Source organism: Meleagris gallopavo, chromosome 4, assembly GCF_905368555.1.
Source record: "Meleagris gallopavo chromosome 4, MGAL_WU_HG_1.1, whole genome shotgun sequence".
Lineage (NCBI taxonomy): Eukaryota > Metazoa > Chordata > Aves > Galliformes > Phasianidae > Meleagris > Meleagris gallopavo.
Genome location: NC_139407.1, coordinates 49,215,301 through 49,236,388, shown reverse-complemented (window position 1 = coordinate 49,236,388; position 21,088 = coordinate 49,215,301). Strand labels below are relative to the sequence as shown.

Sequence of the window (21,088 nt, the reverse complement as noted above, 5' to 3'; positions counted from 1 at the left end):
TGTTATTCTAAAATTGTTGTTAGTATTTGCTTGTGATTGGAATTAGTCTCAGCAGCTTAGATCTAACTAGCTCCATATGTCACAGAGGGAATAGGCCATTTTTCAGAGGAAATATAAATCGGTTGTTGCATGTTTTGTCTTTGTGACTTGATTTCTTCCTCTTTCAAATAAAGACATTTTGGGATGGTTTAATGCATTGCGTACACTGCTCATCTAATGGGAGTTCTGTCTCAGAAGTACAAGAATTTCTTTTTCTCTCCTCTGTCGCAGTACCTTTAAGCTGATGTAAAACAGCTGATTCCATATGATGAGAGTGAAGCAAAGGTCTCCTGTCGTCCATCGTGCAGTGGGTGTCTGGTGTCCTGGGCAGTGACTGGTTAGCCTTGTTAGCCTTTGTTGCTTTTGCTTTTCGTGATGTGTAGTGAATGGAAACCATTAGCTCATTTCAGATGTAGAATGCTATAAATTTTTGTTTACTGCAGACCTAGATTTGAATCAAGGCACAGCAGGATGAAAGGCTCTATTACCCTGTACCAGACCCTCGAGCCTTCGAGGCTCTTCCTGTACTGTTCTCTGTTGTTTTATTTTTTATTTCAAGTTACCACATGTCCTGCAAAGGGAAAAATATTATTTACAGTTCAGTTTTTCTCAGTACAATGGGTTTTAGTCCTTTCTGTAAATTTGTTCTTCAGCAGTGCAGCAAGAATTTTGTTTGCTTTGTGCATTTTTTTTTTCCTCTCTGTAGAAGCAAGAGTTAACGGAATGAGAAGAGATTCTGAGATGCGGTACAGGAATTACTTGTCTGTCATTTGTGGTTTAAGAGAAGGGGGTGGTATTCATCTCTCGAAAGGGCTTTAATGAGTACTGTTTGGTGCTTTTGAAAGCTAATGGTCAGAGAGCAACAGAGGCAGCCTTGGAGCTTTTAGGGCAAACTGACTGGCGTTTTTCCTGATGGAGGTGATTGTTTTACCTTCTCTCTTTACCTCGGGATTTTTCATCGCCCGTTGCCTTTTGTTCATATTCAAATGACGTGCCGTTAAAGAAGCGTTTTTGTGTGAACGCGGTCCTTTCCCCCCTCCTTCCCCTCTACAACCGCTGCTTGCCACAGCCGGGCAGAGCAATGTGTTTCTCTTGTCTTGGTTGGGTGCACAAATCTTCTTTTATGCGTGCTGCTTCTTACCCTGTTGCCTAGACGATCGCTGGCTTTCACTGAGGATGTCTGGTTCTCGTAAAGACTTTGACGTGAAGCAGATTTTAAAAATCAGATGGAGGTGGTTTGGTCATCAGGCGTCAGCCCCTAATTCTGCAATCGAGAGCCACCAGGGAGACTTCTGGAGCAGAGGGCATAATGTAACGACTGGTGGCACAAAGTTTTTAGATTCAAGTGACCTGCCTCTAACAGCAGTTGGTTACAGGAGGTCCAGCCAACAGGATTTCCAGAACTCACCTCCTTGGCCAATGGCATCCACCTCAGAAATCCCCGCATTTGAATTCTCGGCCGAAGATTGTGGAGGTGCACGTTGGCTTGGCAGACAAGAGACAGATGATAGAGCAAGTGAAGAAGAAAATGAATCGGACAGCAGTTCGTGCAGGTTAATTGTTACTTTCCTATTGTGGGAAATGTGTTTTCGTTTCATGTATGCAGATAGCGTGCATGTAAAAGCTAGCCTTTATCCTAGATTAAAATGCAGTCACTGTGTATCGGCTACAGAAAATGTTTTATAACCAGGCTTTGGTGTATTTACTGTGACCTTTTTAAAAGGCAGAGCTATGTGTGAGTAAATAAAGCTTGACCAAGTGCACGCACTTGTGTTTTCAGTATTATACCCAACACATGCTGACATGAACAAGGTAGTGACCACCATGAGATGATGTTACTGGATGCTTTTAAAATTATTTTGAAGTGATGCTGATTGTCTGGGTATGGTGAGAATCAGTCTCCTGCCAGTTTGGAGGGATCTGGGGACATGTAAGCTTCTTGTGACTCTTATCTGTTATTTCCATGTATTTCTATGGATAAGGGAGATGGCAATTTAAAAAAAAATAAAATAAAAAATACTTAGACTGTAAGACAAAAACATCATTTTTGCTTGTGCATGTACAACTTGAAGAAAAAAATAGTCTATTGTATGTCAGTCAGGTTATGCTGTAAGCTAATACCAGATGGCTGCTTTAAAATGATCCCAGTTGTGTGTGGGAGTGTCTTAAAATGTACCCAGTTTAAAAGGAAAAAAACCCAGTTTTCTGTATCTATAAAAATATTATAGTGTTCTTTTTCTCATGCATGTAGTTCATCTAAAGATGAAACTGTAAAAAATTGTTCTTAAGTGAAAGGTGTTTTGCAGTTGGTGGAAAATTAGACAAGTTAATATCTTTCTTGTTAAACGTTATTTTGTTTCTTTTATCTGTTAGTGCATTCTTCACTGAAAGTATTTTTTCTTTTGTACTGTCTGTAGCACAATAATGGTTAGCTTGCCATTTCATGGGAATTTTAGGGTATTTGCTTGCTGGATTCTTCAGATAATTTGCAATCATAAGGCTTTTTGAAAGTATGTTGGTTTAAAAGGATACACTGCTTCATAAAGCATATTAGGGGCAGATAGTAGTTAGATTGTAGTTAGAGCAGTTTTACTGTTTTGCATTCCCCAGGAGAAGAATTCATTTAGTGCAAGGATAAAGCAGTCTAGAATATAAACACTAACTGTTTGTGGTTTATATAAACTTTAAAGACTGGAGCAAAGGAGGGAAAGTAAAAATGCTTAGGAGTCTACACTGTGTATTTGTTTTTGCCACTGACCTACAGAAGTACTAGTATTACAGTGAAAGGAAGTTCTGCATACTGATTGTAACAGACAGTCTTATCGTGCTGCAACACACGGGTAGCTATAAATAACGTACCTCTAATGAGTTCTTATTTTAAGTGATATTCAGGTATGATTTTTTTAAATAGCAACATCACTAGGTAGTATATATAATATAGATGTAACATCACTGTATCACATGTTTGTGATGTAAATTTTTTGGTAAAGCATTACCCCAAATAAGATATTCTCACCATAGCAAGGTAGTCAATATAGAAAAAAAACATGCTGTTCAAATAGATAAATACGCAGCTTGAGATTATTATAGATTTGCTTTTCATAAGAGGAGGAGAATTTACACATGACAAAATTAGTTACTTTGTAGAGCTGATGAGCTGCAGATACATATTGAGGGAGTGGAAGAGATCTATATATTACTATATATATTTTTTTTGCAGACGGACTAGTAGACTTTAATGCTTGTAGGATTTGAAATTAGTAAATTTGGAGTATCTTTTAATTATTCATTTAGTCCCAAATAGCATCTGGAGTTGCCTGTAATTCCTTTGTTGTTTTGTAATTCTTGCTGGTGTTTTAATTATACACTTTAAATATTTAAGGTAACTTTTCAGTTCATTGTTGGCAACTTAATAAGGTAACTAATGGTAATATAAGCACTTGCTTTTTATCATTACCTATAGTTTTGTTTTTAAGAGTAGACTGTACTTAAACTGTACCTTGTTCCTTTATTAAGAATGTTTAACTTACGTAAGTCCACCCAACAACTGGATTATCTTTCTAATGTTAAGAAATTGAGCAAGTGGTTGTCGTCTTGTTATCAGAAATACTTCTTATCTATTGACCTCATTTGTGTCGTTTTCAGAGGACTTTTTCCCATGTGAAAACCCTGTTTCCTCCATTAGAAACAAATTGTGTGTATGAAAAAGTCCTTTTTAAAAAACAAACAACTTTGTGAAGAAACTCTGGGAGTTAGCTTGCTTCTTCAGTCCTCTCCAACTTCTTGCCCAAGCCCTGAGAGTACGAAATGACAGAACTGAGGTTACTGCTTTGTGTATTTTTCTTCTTTGCCATGTTATATGGCACAGGTTAAAAAGCATTTTGATTGGATCTCTGTCATTCTAAGAGCTTTGGATCATTATGGGATTCATTTTGAGAAGGCAATGTAGGATTCTTTTCTTACAAGTACAGAGCTTGGTGGCATAAGGGATAAGCAAATCCCAAGTTTGGTTCTGAATTTCTGACAAAGGCTGACACTGTTTGAGATCATTCAGTTTCAGGGGTCGGAGCTGGTTGGCTGTAAAGCTCTTTATATAACTCTCGTGTTGAGATCATCTTGTCTTGAATGCTAGTTTAACGAGTCAGGTATGAATTCTTCACTGTTTTTCACTTCCCATATTTCCTCTGTTGTGGATGTTGGTTAACTTTCCTAAGGTGTTGACCATCCTTTCAGATTTGTAACTTCTTAAAGTTTTCCAGTGGTGTACAGATCCTTGTATTGCAAATTAAAGCCTATGAGGAGTAGCTCTGTTTTTCCTTAGTTTTTGTGGGTGCCTTAGAAGCAGTCCTCAGGCCTTGGAGGCAGCGCAGATAACACACTGATAATACCTCTAATGCACTACTATGCAATGTGTCATGCAGTTCATTGCACCCTGGCATGCGTTAAAATGTTGGAATTGTGTTACTGTAGATATATAAGCATGGAAATAGGTTCAAATATAAACACAGTCACATTTGAACACTAAATACAAGCACTATGTCAGAAATTGTCATTTGAGGCCTAACATTGAACAGTTCAGTAAGATGCCTGCGATCTCTAAGACAAAGTCTGGATGCAGAGGGTAATAACTACTCTGCATTTGGATTCTGTATAAACAGTGTTGGAGTTAGTACATTAGAAGTTCCACCCCAAGCCTCTCCTCTCTAATGCTAGAGTTCTCAGTTGCAGCTGAGATTCTTGTCTTAATAACTTTAAAGAAGAAAACATATAGCAACATATGAAATGGTGGAAACTGGCATAGTGTTACTTCGGTAGGTTATGTTTTGGTCTCCATATGCAGCGTCACTGAACTTGGTGGAAGCCGTGTAAACAACAAAATTGTTAAACTATTTTTAACAATATTTTGAAAAGTTTTATTTTAAAGCAAACTAAAAGCAATATCGAAGTTATAAAATTCAGATTTATTTGAAGTTACGAAAGAAAAGTCTTAATATGTATCCTAATTTGTCTTAGAGATACTCTCTGTGTTTTCTAATGACTTACGGAACTGACTAATATTTTTTCCTATTATTCTCCTTTGAAGTGTCTTTATATTTACTTTGTCTTAACTATCTGTTCACTTTGAGATATCCATATTGGCTTGTTGATTTTATTTTACTTAAATGTAATGGTTTAAAAGGTAATATTGCACATTTTTCAGAAGATTTTAAAATTCATTTTGAATTTGTTTCTCTATCCCTGTTCCAAAATGAACAGTTTGAAATGTGTATTTCTAAAGACAAATATGGAGGCATCTAACCTAAAAGGCATGTTCTGAAAAATAATTCAGAACACAGACCATGAAATAACATGCTTGAAAAAAAGATTTTTGCAAACTTTGTTACAGTCAAGATTCTTAATTATGTTTATGGGTTATAACAAAGATGTGTGATTGCTATGAAATGACTATTGTAACTCTTGCTTTGAAATGAATTTTGATACTTAAAACTAATTAAGAGAAAGATGAAAATCCTTGTACTAGAAGCAGATTGCTTCTCCCCCATAAAAAAAAAAAAAAACAAAAAAAAAAACCACAACTCTTGTAGAAAGATTTAGTAAATGTGGGAGGAAAGAAGGCTGGTATGTGTTCTAGTTTTTGTTTTATTTTGCTTTCGCATTGAAAACTCTGCTGTGGCTTTGTTTAAGCTATGAGCATGAAACCCCAAACAATAGCAGAAGGGGAGATATAAATTTAGCTCTTTGGTTGTCATTATCTATGTTGTTACTTTTGAAACTCATTTTTGAGTGGTTTACTACCAACTAAGTTAATTGCTTCACTGCTCTGTAATGAGCTGTATTAATGGGCAAAGCACCTCATTCTAAACATCCTACTGCAATAAATAATCCTTTTAAAATGAATATTTTTCTAGCATAGCTTCTGCGTAGTTTTGATTTTAAGGCATATTCATATATAAATATTAAACAGAAGTCAAAGAAAGCTCGCATCTTTAGTACATTAATTTTTATGTCTGTCACTAGGATAATGAAATGTGTAGCTCTCGGGAAAGAGCTTGCCTTTAGGGTAACTTACATTTTTATGATTATTATAATTAAATAAATAATAAAATTATTAATTGGCCAGTGCTAGATAGGATCTTTTTGACATAAAGAGACCAAAAAAGCAGAATTGAAGTTGAAGTCTGCCAAAAGAAAACCCTACAGACTAACATTCTAAGATACTCGTAACAAAAATATTTCTACTGAATTTGGTAAAAATGCTATCTTAAAGGAATATATAGAAAAGATTTTTTGGTATGTATAGCTATTTTATGTGCTGGCAGCCTCAGTCTTTTCTGTAATTATCTTGTTAGTAAGTGTGAGGTGTGCAGAAGTCCCTCTAGCCTTCAGGAAGGAAAGTTTGGGCTATACTTAGAAATAAATCTGAATGAATCATATTCAGAGGAAGCAGAACTGCTTGTGATGCTCAGAGGATCACATGGCTGGATGCTTGTCTCGAGTATGCAGATCACAGATCAGCATTCAATACGGAGTTTCCTTGCTGGGCGGAAATGACATCCAACAAGAATCCTGAGTGACTTTGATACTGCTCCTGGGATGAGGAAAGCAGGTTATTCCCTTCCTCTGTTCTTGCCTTGCTTGTGTATTCTTCCATTTTGTCATTGCTGAGGCTGAACTGAATAGGGAAACAAATTTGTAAGAGTGTTTGAGGAAAGGGTTAAGAAGGATTTAAATTTTTCATAGGCAGTCACTGTGTAATAGGCATAAATAGACCTTGAAGCTATAGCTTCCCTTTTGCGTAAGCACTTCAGCTACCTCTTTCATGTTCTCTTTATGGATCGCTGAAGCTTAATGTTTCTTTCCCTTTCCTTTTTATTTCCCTGAGGAAAATAGTTTTTAAGGTACTGGCTACAAGAGAGAATGGGTATGGTGTTGAATTTGTTCAAGCAGGGAGACTGAACTGAGTGTGACTGAACTTTGTTGTGTCCCGATTGCTTTATTTTGGGTCTGTGGAAAACACGCTCTGCTGCCAGTTTCTTTTCCATACTGCATGAGTGTGGCGACTGCTGGTGAGTGTTGCAGAGTGCACGTGTGTGCTCTGAAGTCTGGCGGTAGCTCTGGTCAGGCTTTCCTCCAGGCAAGTGTCGCTTGATGAAGATTTTTCATTCTCCACACTACTTTGTTGCCTCTCTGGGTGTATCTGCACAACTCTGTGAGGCTGTAATGTAGATCAGATCCCTGATACCATGTGAAATTCTGTTTTCTTTTGAATAATTGTTAATGATGTAAGGTGAGGAATCTGGCTTAAAATGAAGTTCAGCAAAAAAGAGTTGCTTTCCCTGAGTACATGCTCCTTCACCTGTGAAAATGCTGTCCAGTTCTGACAACATAATGGTTTTTATCATTACGTGGTGAGTCAGATAAGGGAACTGATGTGGCACAAAGTAGTTTCTTCCAACTCTCATCTGTTTTTCAGATATGAGTTCCTTGATTCTGTTTCCCACATGGCCACAAAGAACACTTGTTCCAGCATGTCAGAGGTCCAGTGGTAGAGCAGAAAAGTGACTCACAAGGGATGAGAAGAACTTGTTACAGCTAAAATAGATGCCTAGCCACTACTTCAGAGCACACTTGAGATATTTAAGTCCTTAGAGGGAAGTAGGTAGGCAGGTGTCTCATTTCTGATCCATTACTAGATTTGGGTTTCAATTAAGTGTCACGTTACTTGGCCTACTTAGCTATGTGAGTACAGGCCCAGGCGCGCACACAGGAAAAAGCTTTACGGAACGTTTTTCTCCTGAAAGTTTAGATGAGCAGGATGGAGATCGCGTGAATCCATGTGTTTCCAAATAGTACAGTAGATCTAGTATTCTTTCAAGTTATCTGCATAGTGGAAAGTGAGAGAATTGCAATCAAGAAAAAGTGTGCTTCCCTCAGTATCTTTAATTATGATCCAGCTCCTTTGTATCCTGGGTCCATGCATTCTTTTTACTTTTTCCTTCTTACTGTTTTCTTGTATTTACAAGGACAGTGTTTTCTCCATCTATCCTTGCTTTTCCCCCATACGGGCTTCTAATCTGTTAGATCTCATTTCAAATACTTAAGGCTTCATGAAGTAAGATGATGGTGGTATAGTGGTGTGTTTCTTGATTTATATTTTTTCCCTCGCATCCATAAAGTTTTTGTAGTTCCTTATATGCCAAGTTTTGTTGTAGCCATCTTAAGCTAAGTGTGTATTGAAGTGGCAAAAAGTGTGATTCCTTATTGCATTCTTGCATCACTTTTTCACTTTGTGGAATCTTGTTGGATGCCTGTTTTCCACAACGTCTACAACTCTATAGATATGATTATTGGACTGATGTCTGTGTAGGCCTTAGTTGAAGAATACAATGAATCATAGTTTCTGTTTTTGCAAGAGCTTAGATAATGTTTGGAGAAAGAAAGTATGAAAATAAATTAAATTGGAAGGGAATATGAAATTTTCATTTTATCATCTGTATAGAGATTGTTATAATTTAATACTGTGTGAACTAAGTTTTCTGTTACTGTCTTCAGCAGAACCTCCAACAGCAGTCATACCATATCATCTTGTCAAACTATGGAGCCCTGTACATCAGATGAATTTTTTCAGGCTCTCAATCATGCTGAACAAAGTTTTAAAAAGATGGAGAATTATCTTAGACACAAACAGCTATGTGATGTGGTGTTAGTTGCTGGTGATCGTAGGATTCCAGCTCACAGGTAAGCTTGTAATGACCTGAAGTAACATTATATTAATTTACAAATGTTTCTTCCAAGTTTGTGTTCTGTTTGGAACATTCTAAATAATTTGCAGTACTTTAAACATGCTTTAGCTTTTTAACGTGTATTTGGAAACTAAAACATAATTTCTGTCATATGTGATTCAGCATCAGAAATGACCATGATGTTCTCACTTATTGTCTTGAAGCATATAGTTGGATGTTTGCATAGCAAAGTAAGTCTCAAATGCACCTTCATACTATTAAAAGCAGTAGTGGCTTTTGTACAACAGAATGGAGTAAACAAGTTTTGTTAGACTAATTTTTTTCTTTGTACTTCCAATTAAGTTGTTGGCTTCATTGTTAGTAATAAGGACAGTCTGTCTGCATAGTTTTTTGGGTACCATATTAACGAGAGTCTTTTGATAGTAGACAGGTAAGTGTTAAAAGGCTAAATTAGATCAAAAGTTACCATATCTGTTTTTCCATGCCAGGAAAATACTTAAGATTATTAAACAAAAGTATTAATAACAGAAGCATATTACAGTATTTGATGCACAGTTCTAATAGTTTAAATAGGTACTTAATTATACCTAAGCTGTGGCTTCATAAAGTTATTTCTACAACAGAAATAGTAGCCTAAACTTTCTTGTTTTCTATTGCTGATTTCTCCCATCACAGTGAAGCCACAGGTTAATAAAGCAATAGTTAATAGAAGGATGAGGAGATGTTGGTATTTTGGGTTTGGTATTTTTCTGGGGAGCAGGAAGATAGTTACACCATAACTTGTTATTACAGCTTTCTGAGTGAGCCTTCGTTTTATGAAACTTCATTTTTCCCAAGATAAAAGCACACCTTACTGCAATTAATAAAACAAACAAGTGGTCCTGATCTTTACCCAATTCCTGATCCCAATTCTTTGTAAAAACTTCTGTGGATGATAACAATTTTTTCAGAGGGATGAGGGCAGTGCAGTTGAAGAAGCTTATTTTATTTTCCTTATGGCTACAGAGTTACATATGATCAGTCTTTGTCATATTCAGATTCATCACAAAATTTCATCATTCCTATGGAAAGAGTAAATCATATGGAAACAGGGAGTGCTTTGTGCTCTTGTGAGGCCCCATCTGGAGTACTGTGTCCAGGTCTGGGGCTCCAGTACAAGAAAGACAGCTGTTGGAGAGGGTCCAGAGGAGAGCCACAAAGATGATCAGGGGACTGGAGCACCTCCCCTACGAAGACAGGCTGAGGAAGCTGGGCTTGTTCAGCCTGGAGAAAAGAAGGCTGTGGGGTGACTTCATTGCAGCCTTTCAGTGCCTAAAGGGAGCCTACAAACAGGAGGGGAATCAACTCTTTGAAAGGGTTGATAACTGCAGGACAAGGGGAAATGGTTTTAAGTTGAGGGAGGGGAGATTCAGATTGGATGTGAGGGGGAAGTTCTTTACAGAGAGAGTGGTGAGGTGCTGGAACAGGCTGCCCAGAGAGGTTGTGGATGCCTCATTCTTGGAGGTGTTCAAGGCCAGGTTGGATGGGGCCCTGGGCAGCCTGGTCTAGTATTAAATGTTGAGGTTGGTGGCCCTGCATGTGGGAGAGGGGTTGGAGCTTCATGATCCTTGAGGTCCCTTCCAACCCAGCCCGTTCTCTGATTCTGTGGATTTGCACCCACTAAAGTAATTTAAAGTCAAAGGGCTTTTGACTGCTTGCTCGAAATTGCTGTAAATAGGAAAAATAGTGATTAATACCAACATAATCTTACTTCCTTATGTGGCATGGTAGCATGTTTGCAGTATACAGTTCTGGGGGTTGAGTTTATTTAATGGTTAAAAAGTATGGAAATGGTGCAGAGGACAGCTGCTAACATCTTGTATGGACTGGAAGAATTTACTGCAAGATGAACAGAAATAAGACATTCCTTATACTAAAAAGTTCTTTAATGTGGTTCATACCTGTTCCTCATTTATTTATAGAACTGATTCTGCTCTCAGTTTCTGCTACTGCATCTGTCTCTCTAGCAATGAGTGCACGCTCCCACCTTTAATTTGCGTTGTTCTTTTAGGAGGCAAAGCTTCTTGCTATAGTTGGAATGTTTTGTTTTAAATATATGTAATAGTTAAGGACAAAGAAGTGCACACTGTGCTTTTAGCAGGAGGTGGAAGCCTTAACGTTTGTCCTTAGTTCACTTTGTAACATTGGAGCAACCTACAAAGAAGCTTTGTCTTTTGCACAGTAAATTATTTCTCTTACTGTTTTGTTTTTCCAGACAAATATAAGAATGACTTATGGTCCTCGTCTCAGTATATTCAAAGCACCTCACTGAAAATTGAACTTTTCTGTTGCAAAAAGGATAAACATGAAAATGTTAAAATTGGCTCATATTTTTACAAAGCTTCTGTAAGATTGACTTGATGTACTTGTAGTACACTTGTGGTGTAAGGGGGAAAAAAAAAAGTGTAGGATTTTTTTACTGCCTGCATCAGCCTGTCCAAATTCAGACTTATTTAGCATTATCTACAGATAGGAGCACTCAGTGTACTTTATCATTCTATTGATTATTTTATCTTAAGAACTTAATTAGTAACAAAATATTTATTAAATAGATGCTAGATTAAAGACTTGACAGTAGAAGGCATTGAAGAAAATAAAGTTCATTTACACAGGACAGTGCTTTTTAATTTAAAAATTGGTAAGAATGTTTTTCACTGTTATTAATCCTTCTCTCATACATAGAGTTTGCAAATTATCTCTTTACAACCTGCTATTTTTAATATCTCCTATATTTTTTCTTAATAGTCGGTTTCTACTTCTGATTATATTTGAATGTTCTGAAGTGTATAAAGTAGTTAGAGAAAAGAGCAGTGAATTTGGTATTTGACAATAGTAAAGAGCACAAGTAATAAATTACTATAAAGTTCTGAAGATTTTTCATTTGAATCTATTCAAAGAATTAGGGCTCCGAGTCTACTACAAATAAGAGTAGCATATAGTTTTCCTGAACGTGGTGTTCTCTATTCTTTTAACTGTTTATCTTCTCATTCTGTGCTGAAATTATAGCTAAAAAATTCTTCAGTAGGTCAAAATCCTAAAATTCTTCTAATTAGAAAGGAGGACAGTTCTCAACAAGGGAAAAGTGCATTATATTCCTGCTCCCTTAGCCTTGCACCTTCGTAAAGAAATTTTGCTGGGCTCTATTAAATGTGCGAAATGGAATCTAGTTTTTCATATCAGATGGTAAATGTTTCTACATTCCAGTTTATCTTGCTCAGCTAACTGTAGGCCCATAATAAAAAGTTTGGTTTAGTTTGTTACAGCTTGGTGTTCAGGACATTCACTTAAGAAATGGGATGCCTCAGTAAATTCCCTGTCCAGAGAGGATTTAAAGCTTGCACCATATTAGCAATCTGAAAATCTCTGCAGAGACTTATTTTTTTCATGTTGTTGATACTGACAGATGAAAGTATAAAAGGCACAGGATGGAAGACAAATGGAAGCTCACGCACTTTCATAATTAAGAAATTTGTCTGGAAGAGTACAGATCTTGGTTTGGAAACTTATTTTTACTTTCATGGTTATTTACCTGTGTACTGCTTTTCATATGACTTAATAGTTCCTTTGTTTCACACACTGTATCATTTTACTTTGTAATTATTTCATTGTTGTAACTACATGTTTACAAAACTTTAACACAGTGTGTGTCTGAAAAAACAAGTACGTATAAAAGTAGTTCTTTTGTGTTAGGTGTTTGTTGCTACCAACTGGGATTGTGTAGAAAAATTTTGCTAAATTTATTGCCATCACTTCAGTGTGAAAGTGGTAAAAGAATTTTGAAAAGTTTGATTTCCCTGGATGAAATTTTTTACATTCATCTGTATTTTTTCTCTACATGAGAGACTTGTAAGTTGGCCTGAATGATCCTTGTGGTTCTTTTCCAACTTGAGATATTCTGTGGTTCTGCATTTTTCTGTGCAGTAAAGAGAGAAGACAATTTTCTGGGTATAATTCAGTAACCAAATCCTGCAGTTTTATCTGTGTAGAATTTGACAGTTGCTGGTAATTAGATAAGGAGAGTAAAAGTGGAATATGTTCTACATAAACAGGAATACAATGCCAACTGCATTATAGCTGTTTCTTTCTGACATTTGGCACTGTTAGAGTCTTCTATAATATCACTGTATGCTAATTTCAGGTATTTGTAGGCATTCTGTAGGCAGGTTTTAAGAGAAATATTACACTTAGGGGAAAAAAGCACTCACAATTACAAAAAGCGTAATTTAATTTTGTAGACTGAGGAAAGGCAGTATTTTGTGGCATGTGTAGTTTCCAGTGAACTCTTGATGCAATTCAAATATTTTAAAATTAATAATTAGTTATAGAGAATAATTTGTAAATGATGGCATAGACTAACAGGGAAATTGGGGATTTTAAGTGTCATTTCTAGAATCATTACGTAGATTCTCTTTTGAAACAACATGCTTGTCACTTGGCTATCGAAGCTTTTTTAGCAAAAATATCAAAATCTACATGGGGAAATCCTTCTGTGGACTCTTTCAATACATGAATGTACAACTGCTTCACGATATATAATCTGTATGTAGGAATGCAGTTTATTTTCAGACCATAAAAAAAAAAAAGAGCATTTGATAGAAAAATCAGTCACTAGCAGTGAGACTAAGAAATCAATGAAAAGTGGATGTCCAGTGACATGAGTAAAGTAGTAATTGATTTTTATTGGCAAGTGACAGAAGGGACAAGAATAGGCCAGTTAACTGGAAGTCTGCCTCGGTTTTTTCTTACTCTTATCTCAGTGTCACTTTATGTGTTTCTTTGAAAATTGTTGCATTTAGAGAATTATGTGGATGCTTGTTGTCTAAAATCAAAACAAAATTACTGCCAGTATAATGTATGTATTTGCATATTACCTGTATTAATCCACTCTCAGACTGCACATGCTGTTTTGGCATATGCAAGTCACTCTCAGGAAAACAACACTGTGAAGCCTATCTACCTTCTCATGATTCTTAACAGAAGTTAGCGAAAATAGGAAATGAATTGCATCTTACATTTTTAATAATTTCTTTTGGAGGACTTCAAGACTGGAAATCACAGGGACTTTGCTGATACCACAGCTGGTAGGTGGTATTTGGCATTCAGCAGTTGTTGCTAAGATATGTACAGTCCAGCCATTTACTGAATAATGGTGCAGCAAACTGAAATAGTTGCACTGTTAAAAAAACAGAAAGAGGTCTGTGTCAATATTAGGTGTCAGGTTCTTTTTCCCATGGCAGAGTCCTTTCTTTTTCAAGCTGTATTTCACACAAATTCAGGTCACTACAGAGATTGAATACTTTAAGCTGCTTGGTTTTTATTTAAAAAAAAAAAAAAAAAAAAAGAGTTAAAATATTACTATTGTTCTATTATTGTTTTGAATGAGAACTGAAACTTTATTTTAAACATAAAGATTTTAAAACAGTATTATTCCTTTTTCACATACATTCCTACACAACTCTAATCAGTTAGCAAGTAAAAAAAAAAAAACAAAAACACATTACTGGACTGTAATTCTGTCCAAATGGTCATCAGTCAAAGTTACCTTTTCAGTGAATTTTACTCTTCTGAAGTTTCTGATCTCCTTCATCTTAATAAGCCAATATAAAGATTCCACAGAATAAAGTAAAATTTTCTGAAGTATGGGATTCATTGAACATATGCAGATATGCCTGATTTAGTGTTTAGCAACCCTTTCCCACAAGCAGGGGGCTGGAACTGGATGATCTTTGAGTTCCTTCCAACCCAAGCTATCATCTTCATTCTTATGTGTTATGTGGAGTGGCATTGAAAAAATGTGGAATATATACAACAGTAATTCAAACAAATGTGTGATAAGCAGTACCATGTATACCTACTCTGTATCTTTAAATACTCAGAATTGTTAAAAATAAAAAAGCTCCATACATATCCACAAACAACATTACTATGTTAATTAGTTTCTTCTGTGCAGCATATTCTTCTCCTTTTGGGGCTTTGTTGTCTGCACCATCTCTGTGCTGATTGTGCATAGTTCTGTCAGCAGTAATAGTAGATGAATGTATGTGTGCACCAAGAATAAAAGTTTTAAAGCACTTTGAAAAAGGACTAGCGAGTCATTCTTTCACATTTAGAAAAAGTAACTGATACAATACAAATGGAACTCAACTTTACTTTTTTATTTCAATCATGTTTATTTATATTCACCTTCCAATTTATGTGGTTTTGTGGGTTGTGTCCATGTTAACTATTAAAAGTCACTGAGCTTTGAAAGAGTAATTTGTTTGCTTCAACAGCAAATGTAGATTCAGTAACAGTACTTCATTATTCATAGAGGGGAACTGGAGTGTGGAGCCATTTATCAATTGAAAAATGTTTTTCTCACTACAGTGTTTCTCTAAAGGGCAAAATAATGAATCATAGATTAACAAACATCAGATTGACTAAGATTTTTTTTTCTTTTTTTCTCTTTGTCTCTCTCATTTTCTCCTCCACTATGTGCACAGATTGGTTCTCTCCTCCGTTTCGGACTACTTTGCAGCAATGTTTACTAATGATGTAAGGGAAGCAAGACAGGAGGAAATCAAGATGGAAGGTGTGGAGCCAAATGCACTGTGGGCTCTGGTTCAATATGCATATACAGGTAATTAGAGTGAAAATGGGAATTTTGTCTAATGAATTGGCCTCCTGTGAGCATTGTATTCCATTACTAGATTTGAAATGCTCTTAGGAATTCACATAGTTTCTTACTTATATTTTAAAAAATTGATCATTGCTGTTACTTGAGGCAACGTGGTCAGATATGGTTTCTCTGATAATACTACTTTCTGATGGTTTACAAACCATCTTAATATTTCAAATGTATCTTGACTGATGACAAAAGGAATCTTATTAGGTTTCCCTTTCCTTGCATCATTATAGATATTAATTTTGAAAGGCTGGTTACCTACTGCCAAAGGGGCTGTTTTCCCAGCCTTATGTTCTGTCACATAATCTGTAAATAATTCTCTTGTGTCTGAGTTTTTGGGGAGTTTAACAAATCACAAAAGTGAAATTATATCATCTACTTTTTAATATTGATAGGTCGCCTTGAATTAAAAGAAGATAACATTGAGTGCCTGTTGTCTACAGCTTGCCTTCTTCAGCTATCTCAGGTTGTAGAAGCATGCTGTAAATTCCTCATGAAGCAGCTTCACCCATCCAATTGCCTTGGAATCCGATCTTTTGCTGATGCACAGGGTTGCACTGACTTGCACAAGGTGGCTCACAATTACACTATGGTACGTTGTTATTTTAAGCATCAGCCACTGATTGTAGTAAAGAAAATACAGAATGTTTATCTGAGTAAATACTAATGTTTTTCCCTCAGAAAGCCTTGATCATTTTCCAAACAAGAATGCACATATGTTACCATGACGAGAAATGACACAATAACTGCAAAATTACTGGCTTAGAATTGGAAGAAAGGAGGCAGGCATAATGTTTCCTTGTAATGATATTGGGATTGTGTGACGTGCATTCAGTAAAATCTTTCAATGGCTAGTTTTTATTTCTGTCAAGCTAAAAACTACAAACTTAACAGTTGGCAAACTGCTGTTGTCTGGCCCAAAATAACAGGTGAATTAATGGAAAAGTGTCATAATGAACAGGTGTATTCAGGTTCGAAGTTACACCTGAAGTATGAATGTGGATATTCACTGCAAAAGATTCTCCATTACACTTCTTTGCACTGGAATAGCAGCATGGCATCAAACAGTTTGATCTCAGGCTATACAATATGTGGCTAAATAAAAATGAATTTGTCAATGATATTTTCATAGCTGATTTAGAGAAAAAAACTGACCTGCTAACTAAATGAAATTCTGTCTTTTTAATAGCCATCCTTCTGTTTTAATGTAGAATGTTCTTTTTTACTCACAAGCATATTTCAGTAATGTTAACAGCAGAAGGAAGCAGGATGCTTATCTCTGAGTCAAGTCAGTTCATATGTTACTTGCAGATTTTTGTAAAGGTATTTTCCTCTCTTCTTGATGAAATTTCACCTATGTAAGCTCTGGGACCTGAATGAGGGCACAAAGATGCTGCGTAAGAGATGTGGGAAATAAGGTAGTACTTAACAAGCTTGTGTGACTTAGAATTGCGTTATCACTATGCTTAGATGCAGGAGGTATAAATTTTTGTCTTGTAATTACTACTAGAAACTCATGGCTTTCTTCTTGCCTGCTGTTTGTGTTTGGTTTGGTTTATTGTTTGGGGGTTTTTTGGTTGTTTTTTTTTTTCAGTTTTAAGAAGTGCTATTGTTTTGTATCATTTTTTTTCTTGACTTAAAGTAACTAGATTTAATACGTATAACAGCTTCAAGTAGCAGTCTTTCTTCCAATTATACAATTTTTCCTCAATGAGTAGATATATTTAAAATTACTTACATGTTGAAATTTACCAAAATAGGTCATCAGTGTGCAGATAGTAGCATATATATTTGTATTTTTGACCTTCATTATGCTCAAACAAAATTGAGACGACTGCCATTAGATAGACAGTCAGATGAAACAGTAAAGATAAATGTGCTTTGTGCTTTTGAGTATTAAAATTAATGCAGAGAGAGACAGTGGTTTAAAAAAAAAAAAGAAAAGAAAAAAGAACCTCCCTCCTTTGACCTGTTTGTTCGTTTTTCAGAGTAACCTTGTGTTATTTCAATGTCCCTTACAACTTTTATCAGCTGGCTGACAAAGATCAGAATAGTAACGAGCGTTAGATCAGCGTAGGTGATTATAGTCTTACTATTTTGACTGCCAGTTCATGATTTTTTGTGGGGGAAAGAGGCTATGGACTTTCTCAAAGCTGTTATTTTAATAGCCTTTTGTTCATATCACAGGAATATAGTTCTTTGCCTTTTGGACTTTATTTACTTCAGTGGCAAAATTGTGGCTTTTTAGGCTTTGGTGGGATGAAATTTAAATCAGGTGGATTTTAAAAAAACATTTTTAAAACTAATTAGTTGTGCTAGATGGATTCTTCCCAAGGCCTTTTTTAATGTTGTTTAGTTCCAATGGAGATGTGAAATTGAATTTTTGTAATAATGAGTAATAGAGAAGCAGCTTCTATGGTTCGAAATGAATGTTGCTATGGAAACTGCATAGAAATACGTAGTCCAATTGAATCGTCAATTAAAATAAATCCCCAAGTAATTTCATTTGTTTAAAAGCTGTTTGAAAGGAGGAAATATTCAGCAGAATTAAGTGCTGGCCACTTGATGCTCTTCCCATTAATTGTTGAATCACAACAGTTACGTACCTCAGTAGTACCTGTAAATTCTGTTTGGTGAAATATGATGCAATCAATTAGGGATTATGCTGAGCAGTAGATACTTCGAGCATTTTCATGTAATTGTCCTTCTTTCAAAGTGTGTGAAGTAGGAAGTAACAAACAATTTTAAAAAATAGTTGTATTTTAATTTATATATGTTATTTTCTATGAGTTCTCCTTTGAAGATAAAAGTAGATTGCCATATACTTTTTTCCTCAACTAAAGCAACTTCTCAGTTTTAACAGTTTTTAAGAGATGCAGTAATCTTGATTAGCATGTTAACAGATTCATTAAAATATAAGTTTATATGAAGACCAGAAATTCAGATGAAATTAGCATTTGGTTAAATTGAAGGACCAACCAGTGAGTTATCCCAAAAGGCCTGCTTTTGTTAATAGACCTGCTCTGCTCATTAGTGTCATTGGAAAATACTAGCATGATTTTATGGCATGGCTTTAATTGCACAGTACAGTGTGATTAAAAATATAAGTGAATGAAGTGGATTTGAATGCCACAGCTCTTCATATTAAAGGTATAGACACCTTAAAGGTAGGATATCAGTGTAACTTTACTTTATTGCTTACTCTGTTGGCAGTTAAGCTGTTGATTCAGAAGAGAAGAAAATTCAAGGTTATCATCAAAACAGGTCAATTTTTTGACACTGCAGACAAAGTGAAGCTTGAAAAATCCTCAGGATGCATTAAGTGAAACATGAAATAAACTGAAGTGATCGCTTGTGGATGTAGCACTCTTTGAAGAGCAGCTCTGTTCTTTTTTTGATTTTTTTAATGCATCAGGGATTTAAAAATACAGTCGGCATGATCATGAGATGTATTTAGATCAAGGTATCTTTTGTACAAAGAGTTTCTTGTTTTGCTGTAGTTTTGGGATCATATAATTACAAATCTAGGCATTTTACTAACCTGGACAGTAATGTCTCTATTCGCTTAATGCCTTTTCACATAGAGTGCCTTCTGTGCACTTTTCTTGCCCTCTAGCATAATGCCTACTGATCAATTTTAGCAGTCTTCATGTCTGAAGAAACGTTTTGCCTTGTTTGTTTGAAATAGTTGATAGTGTACCTAGAACCTACACTAGCTCCTCTTTTACAGAGGAAGATGGTAAACCAAAGAGAAGTTAATTTCAGTTGAGAAAAAAGTTGCCAGTATTATTTTCAAAACTTTAAGTATCTATGGTGAGCAGAGCTATTCTTAGGTAATTGGTAGTATCTTCGGTAGTCTAATTTGTACTTCATTAATTACAACTTAAAAAAGAAAAAAAAAGACATTTTAAACATTAAATCTGATTGTGCTTTAGTTAGTCCACCTGGAGGTGTCTTTGTAATTTTTGTTGTTCACCTTTCCACACGTTAGAGCATAGTGTCTGAGTCATGCTGAATTTCATCAGAAATCTTCCAGACATGAAGAGAAATAGCTACACTTTTTTTTGTCCTCAAGAGGCCAGACCCCTCATTTTTATTAGTGCCTGAAACAAGGCTTTTATATTTTTGCATATATCATTGTAATTCACTGAAACAGCCATCAACTACATTCTCCTTCAGATCTAACGAATCAAGCACTTCTTGCTTTTCAGTTGTGTCCAGGTTCAGAGTATAAACAGATCTCTGTGGCTAGAACTTCCTGTTGGACATCTGTGTACAGTTCTTCTCAGCTTGGGAGTGTTTTGATGCACTCTGAGATTTTTTTTATCCTGATGGAGAGCAGGGAGGGCCTAACCATCTAACTGGATTAAACTTGAAAATAAGTATCATGACCTTTTTCATGTGCTCCTAGTATTTTTTCCTCTGTACCAAGACCCAGGCAGACCTCCAGTTAAGAATGTAAGTATTATTCATTCTGCAGCTGCTTAAGGGTGAATTTAAGGTTGTGGTCTGAATGAACAATGCTGCTGTGTCCCTGTGTTAGCTAGCACGTGAAATTCAGGCTGCTCGTCTGATAAACTGAAAGTGCAGGCCATTTGTTCTCTGAAATATCCTGTTCTTCCACAGAGAGTTCCCATAAGAAGAAGGAAAGCAAGGCTAATGAGGAGGTTAAGAATGCTAGGAGATACACTGGCTTCTCCTTTTTGTCTTCAGAATCTGTCTGTAGAGGAAGAGGAATTGTCAGATTTTGACAGATTTTGTCAGACATAGGCCAGAGATTGTGGCTGGGAATGCTTTGATACTCTGTTCAAAAGGAATCTTTACTCTAAAATTAGAATGGGAGCAAGAGGAAGTTGAATTTGCTCCCATCAGAACATGGTTGTCTGCAAGCAACAAGAAGGAAAATCATGCTTTTTACGCACAACAGCTGTTGAAGTGATTAAATCCAGGAAAAAAGCTTTCCAGAGAAGACTTCTTATTGTCTTAGACAAGATCAGCTTGTTGTTGCCTTCAGAGACAAAGGAAACTTTCCATACAGGTGCTTTTCCCTTCTTCTTCCTGTGATCCAGATAGACAGTGTGGAAAGTTTAAGGTAGTAAGTGTTGACTTTTCTGTGTCAGTGCTCGCTGCCTGTCTGTTCACCAAAACTAAAGGCACTGCTCCAGCTTGCATTGCATACACTCCAGGACAGAATCAACTGAAAATCAGCAGTGAAAGAAATAAACCTAGTAGAATCTGAATGTCTGTGAACTGCATGTTTATTCCCTGGAAATAATTTTCAACTGTAATTTACTCCCAAACTGAGTAAAATAAGCAAACTGCTTGTGTAGTGTTGCTGAGTATTTGTGTGGTCCTTTCACTGTTTATAGTTCTTATATTTGTGCATTTTCTTTAATTTTGTAGTAAATACTTAAAGAGGAAAAGACAGTTCTGTCTCCCTTGTAACCCATTACAATTTTCATGTGCAATTGCTACTTTTATGTAGCTGGTTGGATCACTCTAGTCAGAAAACTTTTCAGATAGTGTAAAATTTTCCTTTCTAAATTCTGTCTAGGAATTCTGTCTAAATTGTCTAGTTGCTTGCTATGTGCACAGATAACAC

General features: G+C 35.9%; 1 protein-coding gene across 5 annotated transcripts in view; it reads left to right on the top strand.

Annotated features, from left to right (window-relative positions):
• KLHL5 (kelch like family member 5) overlaps positions 1-21,088 on the top strand; it is a 48,764-nt gene that overhangs the window by 13,805 nt on the left and 13,871 nt on the right. The window contains exons 1-4 of one of the 5 annotated variants that reach the window (XM_010710282.4): positions 880-1,592; positions 8,593-8,778; positions 15,305-15,441; positions 15,882-16,078. In XM_010710282.4, coding sequence (XP_010708584.1) covers positions 1,216-1,592; positions 8,593-8,778; positions 15,305-15,441; positions 15,882-16,078 — 897 coding nt within the window. In that variant the 5' untranslated portion in view covers positions 880-1,215. Of the gene's footprint in view, positions 1-879; positions 1,593-8,592; positions 8,779-15,304; positions 15,442-15,881; positions 16,079-21,088 lie in introns of those variants that run through there. The other 4 variants (XM_019614899.3, XM_010710283.4, XM_010710281.4 and 1 more) reach the window with 4 other exon arrangements.